Genomic DNA, 12,709 nt, shown 5'->3' on the forward strand with positions numbered 1-12,709 from the left:
TTTTTCAATAACATCCTAACATTAAAAAAATAATCAAGTTTCTTTGATCTCTCTTTCTTCTACTCTCTCACATATAAGAGAGACCATGCAACAAGGTGTGGCGACCTTTATATTTTCTACACTTTGAGTGTCGATATTTATATTTCTTAAGATCATCATATTTTGATAAAAATATTTTGAATTTTGTATGTTTTGATGATTCAACTTGAATTTAAAGAAAAAAAATTAAAAAATTCTTATCTTTAGATCGTCTTAATTGAATTTGTCTAGTCTAACTTAATCTGATAGCTAAAAACACATCATTCAACTGGTAAGTACAAGATTTGAGTTTCACTTCTTAGATTTCTGTAAAAAAAAAAAAAAATAATAAATTATTAGGTGTACTCAGTGTACTAAAAAAGAGTGCACTAATTACTCGTATGAAAGCAATTGTACCATAAAATTAAGAAGGTGAGACTTATAATTTTGTGAGTAAAGATATATGCATCGGATATACTTAATAATTTATCTAAAAAAAAAATAAAATTGAATATAGCATTAGTTCTTGAAATTTTAATTTTTTTTTTTATGATATAGTTTGAATCCTTAAATCATTTTATTGAAAAAACACATTAATTCAAAATTTTATGCCTTTCAATAATAATAATAATAATAATAATAATAAAAGTATGTATATTATGGAAAATCTCAAATAAATTTATCATAATAAAAACACCACTGGCAATGAGGCTACTGTGTCTGAAGGATTGGAACTTGGGTTTTAGCCCAAGGGACCCAAAGTTGCTGAACTGTTTGTTAGCCCACGGCCACGCCCCATCACACTAGCACTCACGCGTAGAAAATGCCGGCTTTGCTCTGTCTAGTCAAACGAACTCACCAAGACGCCTATGGCCACCGATATCAACAGCAATTTATCCGGTATATCGTCCCCGATTTTCCCGTTTCGTCTCGATTTATTTGCTTTCTCACTGAACTGGGTCAGTTCTCTCAAAATCATCTGAAATTTTTATGTCATAACTTATTTTCTTATAATTTTTGCAATTTTTCCAAGTTTTTCTTTTTTTTGGGTTGGTTGTGAATTGTGAATTTAAGGTTTTTAGTCGCTCTTGGATTTGATTAGGTTTTTATGTGTGTAGATATGGAAATGTGAAGCAGTGTATGGTTGATCTTTGAATAGGAAAAGTGAAACCCTAGGGTTTTGATTCTTTGTATGTGGTATTTGCTTGAGCTTTGTAAGTGAAAAATTCTTGCCCCTTTTTTTTTTCCCCTGTTTGCCTTTCTTGCTGTGATTTATTGCTCAGAAAGTCTAGTTTGATAATACTTTGCATAGTTCACATTTAATTGATTGAAAAGAAAAAAACAAAAAGAAGGGGAAGGTAGAAATTATTTTGAAATTGGGATTTTGAAATTTTGTTTTGAAAGTCAAATGTATGGAAAATTGTTATACTAACTTTTTTAATTGATATAAAGGACATGCTTGAGAAAATTTAGACTAAAGGTCTGTTTGGAAGGGGCGAGGAGAGGCTAAGTAATGGAAGGGTAAAAAAGGGTAAGGAGGGTTACAATAAAAAATAGAAAAAAAAAAGATGTTTAGGAAAGGGTGAATTAATGGAAAAGTAAGGAGAAGTGTTGTATATTTTTTATGTTTGGGAAGAGGTGAAGGAAATTTAAGAGGGGCACAATTAAAAATAGTCATAGCTCTTGCCTCCCTTACTTATTCAATTTGAGCGTAAGAAAATTTGAAATTTGAGAGGTAAGGTAGGATAAGACTTACCCTTACCTTTTATTAATTCACTTTTCAAATAGGGGATATAACTCACTTATCCCTCCTTACTTTTATTTATCTCTCCTTAACCCTTATCCAAATAGATAAGGGGAAAAAGAAAACAACTTTCTCACACCACTGGGTTGCAGATTAACATGATGTCTCTATGAATAATAGAAATGAATTATCACACGTGTCAATGCTGTTAATAACTGTTAACTATTTCCATTGTGTTACTAATAACTGTTTATTAGTTATCTTCATTTATGGAATGGAAAGAAAGTCAAAAGGTGCCATATTGAATTTCCCTTGTGATTCTTGCTTATAACTTTTTACTTGCCCTTTTATTTTTCATGGTCTAAGTTCGTGTTGCTCATTAGTGTTTTTGCATATAACTTAATCAGTGACGAATGTTGTTATTGCTGTCAAAAGCACATGTGTTGCGCCCATTTTTCCTTCAGAATTCTGACTGATATGCAGAAGTTGTTCTGTCTCCATGGTTTTAAATGCAAGAGGGCTAATTTGATGTTTCTTTTGCCTTATCAGGCTTTTGAGGATTTATGAGCCATGGGTGATTCAGTTGATTTGACTGGGGATGGAGGTGTCATCAAGACAATCATAAGGAACGCAAAAGCCGGTGCACTTGGTCCTTCAGAGGATCTTCCTCTTCTTGATGGTATATTATTCTGGTTATATCAAGTGAATAGTCTAAGGATCTGTTTAACATTATTGTTATAACTGTTGTTTTGTTGAGAAACACACCATTTTGAATATGTTAACTGTAAGAAATGAAATTTGTTTTTATTATAGATTTGACATATTCTAGTTATATAAAACAGCTAAACAACAATTTAATTTCAAACTGTTTTTGCAAAAATGTCTAAATAGAATGCCTTTTTGAAAGTTTTAAACCCAAGGCCAAACAGAGGCATAGATAGCCTTTAGAAGCGTAAGTCTTGTGTAAGTTTTAATTGGTTTAGATACACCTTTTGTTTTGTTTAAAATGGTTATATCTGTTCTTTTGTTTATATAGTATTTGTTAAATTAGCCTATTACAGTGAAATTTACTTATTTATTTGTATATAAAAATTTTAAATATTTGTGTCTTAAAATTAATATGATCTAGGCATGAAAAATTCAACACAAAATTGATGTACTATACATATATATCAGCAATTTCCATTTTACTTTAAATTTTCAAAAATGAAATAGTTTCCATTTGAAAATTTAGAGTATAACATAGTTGATAGGAGGGTATTTTGCTCCATCTTGATCTGGTTTCTGGTTATGTTTGCCTCTCTAGTCTGTACTTTAAGACAGGATACAAACAATTTTAAAAAATTATTATTTATTTATTTATTTGGTTCTGACTGGGACTTAAACTTGAGATCTTACAATCTTTAAGACGACTCTAGTATCACTGAATTAAAGCTAATATAAAAGCTAATATTAACCAGGACTAAAAAAAAGGGGGGAAAAAAGAAAGAAAGAAACAAGACAATAATTTGGTAATGGCAAAGTTCCTAAGGAGTATCATGAGAAATCACCTCTTTAACCACTTTAGATGATTGTCTTATGTTACCATTTTCACTTTTAAGTCTTTGAAGTGCTTCCTTTCTAGATGATACTGATTTGCTCAAGACATGGCAATACTTGCTTGACTTAATAGTAGGCCACTTATAACGATAGGAAGGTTGTTTTTGAACTGAATCCACATGACTGCTAAGTGGTCTATTTAATCACCAATGGCGATTATCAAGTATTTTAATGTTGCAACTTGCAAGTCTTATTGCACAAATATGAGTGATTTTCTATTCTTTTTTATTGATTGAACTATCCTTGTTGCTAAAGATGCACTATTTTCTGAAGCTTCTATTTGGAAAAGTAAATTTTATTTTGATGTTTTCTTTCTTTGTGTTAATTCCTATATTTTCAAAGTTTATTGGTCAGCACTCATCACAAGTACCCTATCATTAACATCATGCTTTTTTTAAAGCAGTTCATTATGAGGGCACTCTTGCTGAAAGTGGTGAAGCCTTTGATACTACGCATGAGGATAATACCGTGTTCTCATTTGAACTTGGAAAGGGCTCTGTAATCCAAGCTTGGGACATTGCAATGAGAACCATGAAGGTGAGATCATACTTCTTGATGCAATTTTGAGCTCTTTAAGCTTATCATCACATGTTTGTAATATTTGTTGGTTGGTTGTACCAGGTTGGGGAGGTTGCAAAAATTACTTGCAAGCCTGAATATGCCTATGGAAGTGCTGGGTCCCCACCAGATATCCCACCTGAGTAATGTCATTATGAATTTCGTATTTCAATTTGTTGTGCAGAAACACATGCTAGAAGCTGGTAATAGCTAAATAAAAATAGAAGTTCAGATCAATTAAGTATGGATCTAATTTAGAGATGCACAGCAAGACTGACCTTGTTGATCATATTGAATGAAAATAAACCTGATGCTTTGTTGGACTGAAGATTTAAGTTCTCAGAAGAGAAATTGTGAAAGATTGGATGGATGATTCCATGGATATTAGTTCATTGAACCCAATTGGGCCTTTTTTTTTATCATTTTTCATTGGAGAACTAAATGGTTTCTTCACCATTTTCGAAGTCCTTTAAAATGTTAGCATAATCTGACAGAAATTGATGTTGTGGATATTTCTGTTGAATCAATATGTTTATTTGATGCAGCGCAACCCTTATTTTTGAGGTGGAGTTAGTGGCCTGCAAGCCACGGAAAGGCTCTAGTATGAGTAGTGTTTCAGATGACAGGGCTAGGCTAGAGTAAGCAACACTAACCACGTCTGTTTTTAGTTCTTTTGAGAATGAACCTACAGTAGTGTTTATTGACTATACTGAGTCTCTCAAGTTCACCTATTTTGAACACGATATAATTAGTTTGTGTGATGCTAAAAATTGTTTTCAGGGAGCTGAAGAAGCAAAGGGAGCTTGCTGCTGCTGCAAAAGAAGAAGAGAAGAAGAGGAGAGAAGAAGCCAAAGCTGCTGCAGCTGCCCGCATGCAAGCCAAGCTAGAATCAAAGAAAGGAAAGGGAAAGGGAAAATCCAAATAGGGTCTTATCACAGTTACGTGTATGATAATATTAGATTTGATAAAGGAGTTAGATATATGAAACTCACTTCCGGTCATGTGAAATTAATATTTATGCTATGGTGATTATACTGATTTTAAATTGAAGGGGTAAATAAAACCCTAAAGTTTCCATGACGCAATTAATGTTGATAGATTTCAAGTGACATTTTCTCAATTGGACCCTTCCTCAGCTTAGCTGTTCTTGTTGGGTTAATGATTCTTCCATTAGCCTCCAGTGGTGAATGTTCTGCTTTGTCTCATGGCATGCATGGCTATTGCTATGGTGAATGTGCCAGTTGGTTTAATTTTATCCATTGTTGCTTAACTGTGAGGGTTATTTTATCGCTAACATTTAATTTACTCAAAGTCACTCAACTTAAAATTCAAATTGATAACTTTCAAAGTTTCACTTCAATTTGAATGCTATTCAAAATTTTCTCTGATCAGATTTCATTGAATATTTCAATTTAGATAAATTAAATATAATAAAAAATTTATCACGTAGAAAAGGTAATCTCTAATTGTGATTGATCATTGGCGGTAACTCTTTTATTTTATCTATTTTTTTATATTAAATTAAAATTTAAATATTTTTGTAATAGTAAAAGATGGTGATCAAACAACCTTTGAAAGAAATGGTAAAATTAAGCCATATATATTTTCAATAGTTAAAGTTTTCTTGAGTGCTTAATATGTTGTGCGAATCATTATAATATCTTCTAATATGGACTTCATAGATCTAAACACGGGACGCTTTGGGAGGTCCTCTCTAGAGAAACTTCTCTCAAGGAGTTTTCTTCCTTTGAGACTCAAGGTCTCGCCTTCTGCTGGGATTTTCGTCGGCTGTCCCCTACCTCTGACGGGTGGGGGACGACTATCCTTCTTCCTGTCCGAATGTGGGTTTAACCCTTCCCTCACTTGATAGAGACTATGAATAGATTATGGTCTTTGGTTGATCATTGACGACGTTTTGGTGTGGCCGGTGGCGCTTCTCTTGCTTGTGTTATGAAAAGGATTCCTGCAGAGTTGGGGTTTAGTTTTCTTGGGCTTGAGCCTTAGCCTTATGGTTGGTTGGGTGCATGAATCTTCCCATGAGGGAGTATCAAAACCATTTTTTTGAATAAAAATATTAATCTAAATATTAATAAAAAAAATTATTTAAAAAAAATTATTTTATTATTTCTATAATTATAATTTATTAAATTTAATTTTTAATTATTTTTTAATACCCTATATTTAGTATATTTAAAAAAATAATTTTCTTCTTCATTCGTATTTGCCAGCTGGGTAATTGGCTCTAAGCCCCCTTCATAAATTTAATGAATCTCTCTATCTTTGAAAAAATAAAAAGATCTAAACATGTTAAAACACATTATAAAAATATAATTTTCTTAGTACGCTTCTGAACTACAATTAACTTTTGCTATTAACTATTCTTCCCCCCATTTTTCTTCAAAAAGAAGTTCAAATGATACTGATCATACAGCAACCTGCCGTTTTCTTGATTACAATTCATCTTGATTAATAGGCTTCTATATAAGCAGGTACTTTTCATCAGAATGATTTCATTGATGTATAGGCCAATGCCTGCAGTTAAACCATGTAAGAAGCATCAGTTCCACCTTGTCCTTCGCGCCACCCAGATCCTGCCCTGAATTTGCAAACAGGGCATGTTCCTTGTTGCCTCAGCCATGGATCAATGCAATTAGCATGGAACTGCAAAATGTGTTCGCATAAGGTCACTAATATTATACATATATATATATATATATATATATATATATATATATATAAAATACAAAAAGCCAGTCAAGATAACCATCTTGCATCAACATTAACTTCATTGATTTCTTCAATCAAGAATTATTTCACTCTTTAAGTCAACTTCACTACTTTCTTTTCATTAGGAAGTTTCAAACACAATTACACCCATCACTTTACCACTTCAGCTAGAGCCCACTGGACAAAAAAAATTCAGCCAATTTGATGCTCTTTTCATTCAATTAATAAAGCTAATTTGTGTTTTCAGTCAATGTGCAGAAGCATATGCAGGTAAATGATAACAATAAATACTATAGCTAATAAAGTTAAAAGGTGCTAGAAAGTAAAATAACTGCCAAAGGTAATGAACCTGATGCAAGCATGGCAAAGTGCGGATCAGTTCTCCAACATTAACTTGCTCCAAGCACACACTGCAAGTCAGATCATCATCTGAAGCCTTCATGCTTCCCACTGCATTGGCAGTATCTTGCTTCTTTTGCTAAGGAGAGAAAATAAAATAGCTGAATCAAACTCTAGAATGATGAAAGATTAATAAATAATAAAAAGCTTGATTGTCACAAGAAAATAAAATAAAGTTTATCCAATAAGAAAATACTATGGGCAACAGGGGACAGAATGCTGTTGTCTGTCCCTTAGTTACATGGATAGAATTCCCAAATAGGATCTACCATCCAACATCAATACTTTATATGATTTCTTTTGGCCAGCAATATTTATATCCCATTAGAATCATAACTTGATTATGTATTTCACGAGATGTAATGCTGTAATGCCATTAACTTCAAAGTTTACCACACCACACATATCTTAGGCTGTCAAAATTATCAATAGCTGAATCTATTCATCACTAATTACCAAAATTTCTTATTTCCAAAACTATGGTGTTTTTCATCAAAAAAGAAAAAAGAAAAAAAAAGAAAAAACCTATGATGTTTTAAATTTTGGAGGCTGGGGACCACTCTTGAGCGGATACCCAGAAAAGCAAAGGAAAGCAAACAGAAAGGCTAATTCAGTATCGAGTATCAGATGTACACTGGCATTCCCAAAATTGTTTTTACTGCCTTTCCAACACCATGTAAACTTTTTTTGCTTGTTTTCAAAGTTGGCAATTTTATAAACAAAAGGCAATACAAGTCTGTCAAGGCAATGCATTCACCCTCCAGATGTCTACAGACCCAGGCAAACACAATTGAAGATGCCTGTTAAGCAAAGAAAGATTAATTAATCCTCAGGGGCAAGAACAGTATTAATTTCAAATTTCTATTGAGAAATCATCTGGTACAGTAAGAATGACACAGATGGACCAATTCATGGTCCAAGGCCTGACCTGGATTAAGCACAAATTATTTTGGAAAGCTGCGGATTTATGTTATAGGCCTGGCCTGGAGATGTAACAAATATTATAATTTATTTTTATATAATATTAAAAGTATCAAGATTCACTCACCCTCTACTTGCTAGCACTAAGCTAGCAAGCACTTTTCAATCACTTTTCTTTCTATATAGTAAACCTCATAAGCCTAGACTTCCCAGCATAAATATTGCTTTTTTGTTTGAGTGTGCCACCTCCCCTCCCTTCACATTTCTCTCTCACTGCATCTCTCTATCTCACTGAGTCAACCTTAGAAAAGCAAACCTGGATGTTCTACCAAGACATTATGTAAGATTATGCACTTACAATAGGATCCATCGTATTTGTTTTTTTCTTTGTAATTTTCTTCCTGATTTTTCTACAATGATGGGTCTTTGATTGAACTATTTTTTACACTCAAAGTTCATCTTTTGTTCTTTGACATGTTGGAAACAGGAAGCATGTTAACCCATCTGGGTGCTCTTCATATTTGGATACTTCAAGAGTCCCAACAGCTCCCGAAGTGGCCTGTGTTGGATGTCGAAGGTGAAATTCGCTACAATCCCAGGCTGGGTCACATTGGGCCCAGGCTCTCATAAAAGGAACAGGCTCAGCCCTAGGCCTAGACAACTAGTTAGGCCTAAATTAACAGGTCAGCCTCAGGCTTAGATCAATAAAATTTTTTGCCTGGACTGAGCCAGCCCAACCCATGAGTTATCCAGGTCTAGACACATAATGCAGCTAGTGATTCAGTAAAGCAAATACAATTGCTGAATGAATCAATCACAGTTAATCGAAAAGAACAGCGTGTAAGTCTCAATGTTCATAACACGTACTTCATTGCAACATGAAGATTATTCTTATCTACAAAAATGAAAGAAAAAAATGATGAAAATTTATACCTCAGCTGAGACAGAAGATGAGGCTTGTTGCATTGAAGAGCCACCACTGTCCAAAATAGCCAGCTTGGCGTCAAGTTATCAATACCCACAAAGGATGTTAATTTTTTTTAAAATAGCAAAAAAATAAATATTCTGCAAGTTTCATGAAACAACTACAGGTTTCTGTATTTTCATACTGCTTTCGCAATCTTAAATAAGCTTTAAAATTTAACATTCAAGGGAAAACTCCAGATATTCCATTCAGACTGACTTTCCCTTGTTGCTCAGATTAAAATTGTAAAGGTCGCTGACCCCAACTCATGACTGTTAACAATTTTCAAATGTCATACACACACAATATATTTGATACAACATAGTTTTCCTAGCCATGGCCACAGCATACCTACATAAACAACCAAGAGGCAAAATGCATATCCAACCCCTTTCGCCTTTTCTATAATGACATCTAATTTGGTTCTTCCTTGTTCTTTGCAACCATCAATAACATTATCACAGAAACAGGACAAGAAACAAAATTAGTAATCTATTTTTTTCCATATGAGATTTGTCTGATGATAGTAACATAAAGGAATAGTTGAAACTAGCCACAGCAGTGATGAATTTAGAAGCGTAAAAAAAAAATTCCCAAGTACCAGAGAATTTAAGGTTTGTTCATAGTTTACTTCGAAAATGAAGAAATCCAGGTGAAAAAATGTGAAATTTGCCAATACTTAGTCATACAAAGGAAACAATGCACAAGGAACCAATTACACAAAGGACACCAATTCCAAAAAGGACGCAAGGTGGACTCAAAGTTTCCATTAACACCAGCAAACAAAGAAGCAGGATTGAAGCACACACAATATCAAATGAAACCTAAAAACTTACCTTTGAAGAGCAGTGACCTTGTACTTGTGAACTGGAAGAGCATTTATTTCTTCCTCGCTCATGGATGCAGTGGTGGGAACATTATCAGAATCCAATGCTCTCAAAGTCTCATAATCTGCAGATAAACAAGTTTACATGAGTAATCCTTTCTAACAAATTCCAAATGAATAACATGCCATAAAAGGACATAAAATGAAAACTAAACATCACGTAGCAATTGACAATCGTATCTCACTATCACTCATTGAAACTAAAGATTGGCACTTTGAAACACATTATATCCCTGAATACAGCACCTAGGTCATCAAATTCCCGGTCCAGAAGTGCAAGTTGGAGTCTGAGGCCTTGTAAACGTCCCCTGGTTGCAAGTGCTATGGATGGTGGCATATGCAAACGTAACTCAGTATGACTAAGAAGACCACTGGCCATGGCAGCATGGGCTTGAGCCTGAGCTTGAAGTTGTTGACAAGTTGCATACATTCTTAGAGTTGTAGCCATCAAAAATACACCAAGCACTAACCAAAGCTACATACACAAACTCCCGCATTATTGGTCGGAAAATAAAATATTAATATAGTACATTTACATTTTTCAGGGAAAAACATACCATAAAGTTAGGTGACATTTGTTGCGAGTTCAGTATCATGAATAACAAAAGAACTGCCAAAATAAGTACAAATTAGAGAACCATGTTAAGCAAAAGTTTGATATTAATCAACAACAAGAACCAAGATCATTAATTAACAAGTACCTGTGACAAGAAAAACAAGAGAGTTGGAATTAACAGGCCGCGTTGTATGGACACGCTGATAAAAACAAAATGGATTCAACAAACACCAAACATATCAGGCAGAAAGGTACAGTAACATAACAATGAGATTACATTCATACAATAAAGCGCTTGTACAGTAAAAAAGTGCACTAAAAGTAATAGTAACATTACCACCGCTCGCCGCTCAGGGACAAATCCTGGGAAGCCATTTTCTAAATCAGCTCTAGTCCCTCGAAACACAAAACTCATGCTTGTCCAATTCTCACAATATCAGCTTCTCCGGTAATGGAAAATCCACCAATGTTCAGGTCCACTGAAATTGAACAAAAAAATAATTTAAAAAAAAAAAAAAAAAAACAAAGCACCAATTCCATGGCATTATACAATCTGAAATCACAAACAAATTTTGAAAAATAAAAAATCGAAATGTAATTAAAGTCTATCCCTTCCTGCAATACATGCATTCGAAAATCATGAATTAACTTGGCTCAAGCTGGTAATCGAAGATATGACATGCAATAAGACACATAATCGAGAAATGAAGAAACCCTAAATCCCTAATCCCCAAAATCAAGATAGCAAAACAAACAACATGATCAATGAAAGCAATCCACTTATCTACAGGAACGATAAAGGAGAAACGGATTGAATGCGATATTATATCTGATGATAAGTCCGTCATAAAATGCAGAAATGGGAGAGATGAGAAAGATGAAATTTACATTTAATCGGAGAAAACGACGCCGGATCTTGATGTATATCGATCAATTCATGGTGGTTTGCTAGTGATTTTTTTAAAAAATTTTTTAATAAAATTTGAAGAAGATGGTGACGAGTTGGAGGGGAGCGATTTGACTCGGACGCGTTGGGTTTGGGATTTTGGCTTTCTGCCTAAAACCAACACGCTTTCCTCGTAAAGCTTGTAGGAATTGTTGTTTATTGATTTTAATTGTGTTATGATGAAGACGACCATTGAAACGACGTCGGTTTTTTCTGCAAATGTCAACATTTGTGGTCCTAGTGTTTTGTTTTGGTACAATGATGCCATATATTCTCAATTTATTATTTTTTTATCAATTTTTGTAAGTATGCACTTATTAAAATTTATTTAATATTACTTCATCTATTTTTATTCATTATATTCAAATTTTTATTTTATTTAAAATATTTTTTAAAAATTTATAAAATTCCATAATCATTTTAATATCTGATACTCACTAGATTTATATATACTTTAAGAGTTAGCTATGGTGTAAAGCCTTACTTGTGCAGGAGGGTGAAAGGCATTGGAGAGGACTTCCAACAACAAATAAGATAATTCAATTAATTTTTTTAATCACGATACAAAACTAAGATATGAAAGATAAAAATGGATTGAGATCATGCACTCCATTAGTATAAGGAATTACAATTAATGAACTCTAAATTATAGTTTCTAATAATAGTGAAATATATTAAATAAACTTTAATAAATGCATATTTAAGCCTATTAGAAAATTTTTATTTTATTTTTAATTAAACTTATTAATTATTATTTTATATTAACTATATTTTATAAATGTAGAATATGAATAATTATTGATATAATATTTATGATTATTTAAAAAAATAAAAAATATTACAAAAAAAATTGAATTAAATGAATTAATGGTAAAACAAACTAAAAGCTTTCAAAATTTCTCACTTATATCTCATCATTTCAATTTTATTAATTTAATCTCAATTTTAAATATTAGTTAATGATGAAATTGAAGTTTGAATGCTTAGTAACAACTAGCAAGGATCCCTTGAAAGATTAATTTTATATATATATATATATATATATATATAATCACAAACAAAATAATAAAAATAATATTTTATTCATACTCAACTTCCACGTAAATACTTTAACATTGAACATTAGATAAATTTACAATTAACTTTTAACATTAGAAAAAAAAAACAATCATTAAAATTAAATAGACGAAATCGCCATTTAAACTTTGAAGGCTATAAAAGTAATATAAAAAAATTAAATAATTTCATAAGAGAGAATTTTTAGAATACATTACTATATAATGACAATGTGATCTTGGGTTTTGAGTAGAGGTGAACACTATTCGGTTTAAATCGATCAAATTAATTTGATTTAGTAATTTGATTCGATTTATACGGTATTTTGATTTGAT

The 12,709-nt window shown here is 32.5% G+C and overlaps 2 protein-coding genes across 5 annotated transcripts; one reads left to right on the forward strand and one right to left on the reverse strand.

Moving 5' to 3' along the window:
* Positions 1-742: 742 nt before the first annotated feature.
* LOC110647428 (peptidyl-prolyl cis-trans isomerase FKBP20-1) lies at positions 743-5,039 on the forward strand. 4 transcript variants are annotated; one of them, XM_021801240.2, is made up of 6 exons: positions 748-918; positions 2,312-2,441; positions 3,765-3,898; positions 3,983-4,062; positions 4,465-4,557; positions 4,700-5,039. In XM_021801240.2, exons 2-6 carry the CDS (start codon positions 2,333-2,335, stop codon positions 4,842-4,844), a joined length of 561 nt encoding a protein of 186 aa, XP_021656932.2. In that variant the 5' UTR covers positions 748-918; positions 2,312-2,332; the 3' UTR covers positions 4,845-5,039. The 4 variants fall into 4 exon arrangements, with proteins under 4 accessions (XP_021656934.2, XP_021656932.2, XP_021656931.2 ...); XM_021801239.2 differs by having other exon boundaries at positions 750-977; XM_021801241.2 differs by lacking the exon at positions 748-918 and adding an exon at positions 1,209-1,232.
* Positions 5,040-6,224: 1,185 nt separating this feature from the next.
* On the reverse strand, positions 6,225-11,469 carry LOC110647427 (E3 ubiquitin-protein ligase SDIR1). Its single transcript, XM_021801238.2, has 9 exons — positions 11,261-11,469; positions 10,710-10,851; positions 10,518-10,572; positions 10,374-10,426; positions 10,063-10,291; positions 9,767-9,881; positions 8,900-8,945; positions 6,996-7,124; positions 6,225-6,580 (listed from the first exon to the last, which is right to left on the reverse strand). Exons 2-9 carry the CDS (start codon positions 10,785-10,787, stop codon positions 6,458-6,460), a joined length of 828 nt encoding a protein of 275 aa, XP_021656930.2. The 5' UTR covers positions 10,788-10,851; positions 11,261-11,469; the 3' UTR covers positions 6,225-6,457.
* Positions 11,470-12,709: the final 1,240 nt, after the last annotated feature.

The sequence above is a fragment of the Hevea brasiliensis genome, chromosome 8, assembly GCF_030052815.1.
Source record: "Hevea brasiliensis isolate MT/VB/25A 57/8 chromosome 8, ASM3005281v1, whole genome shotgun sequence".
Classification (NCBI taxonomy): Eukaryota; Viridiplantae; Streptophyta; class Magnoliopsida; order Malpighiales; family Euphorbiaceae; genus Hevea; species Hevea brasiliensis.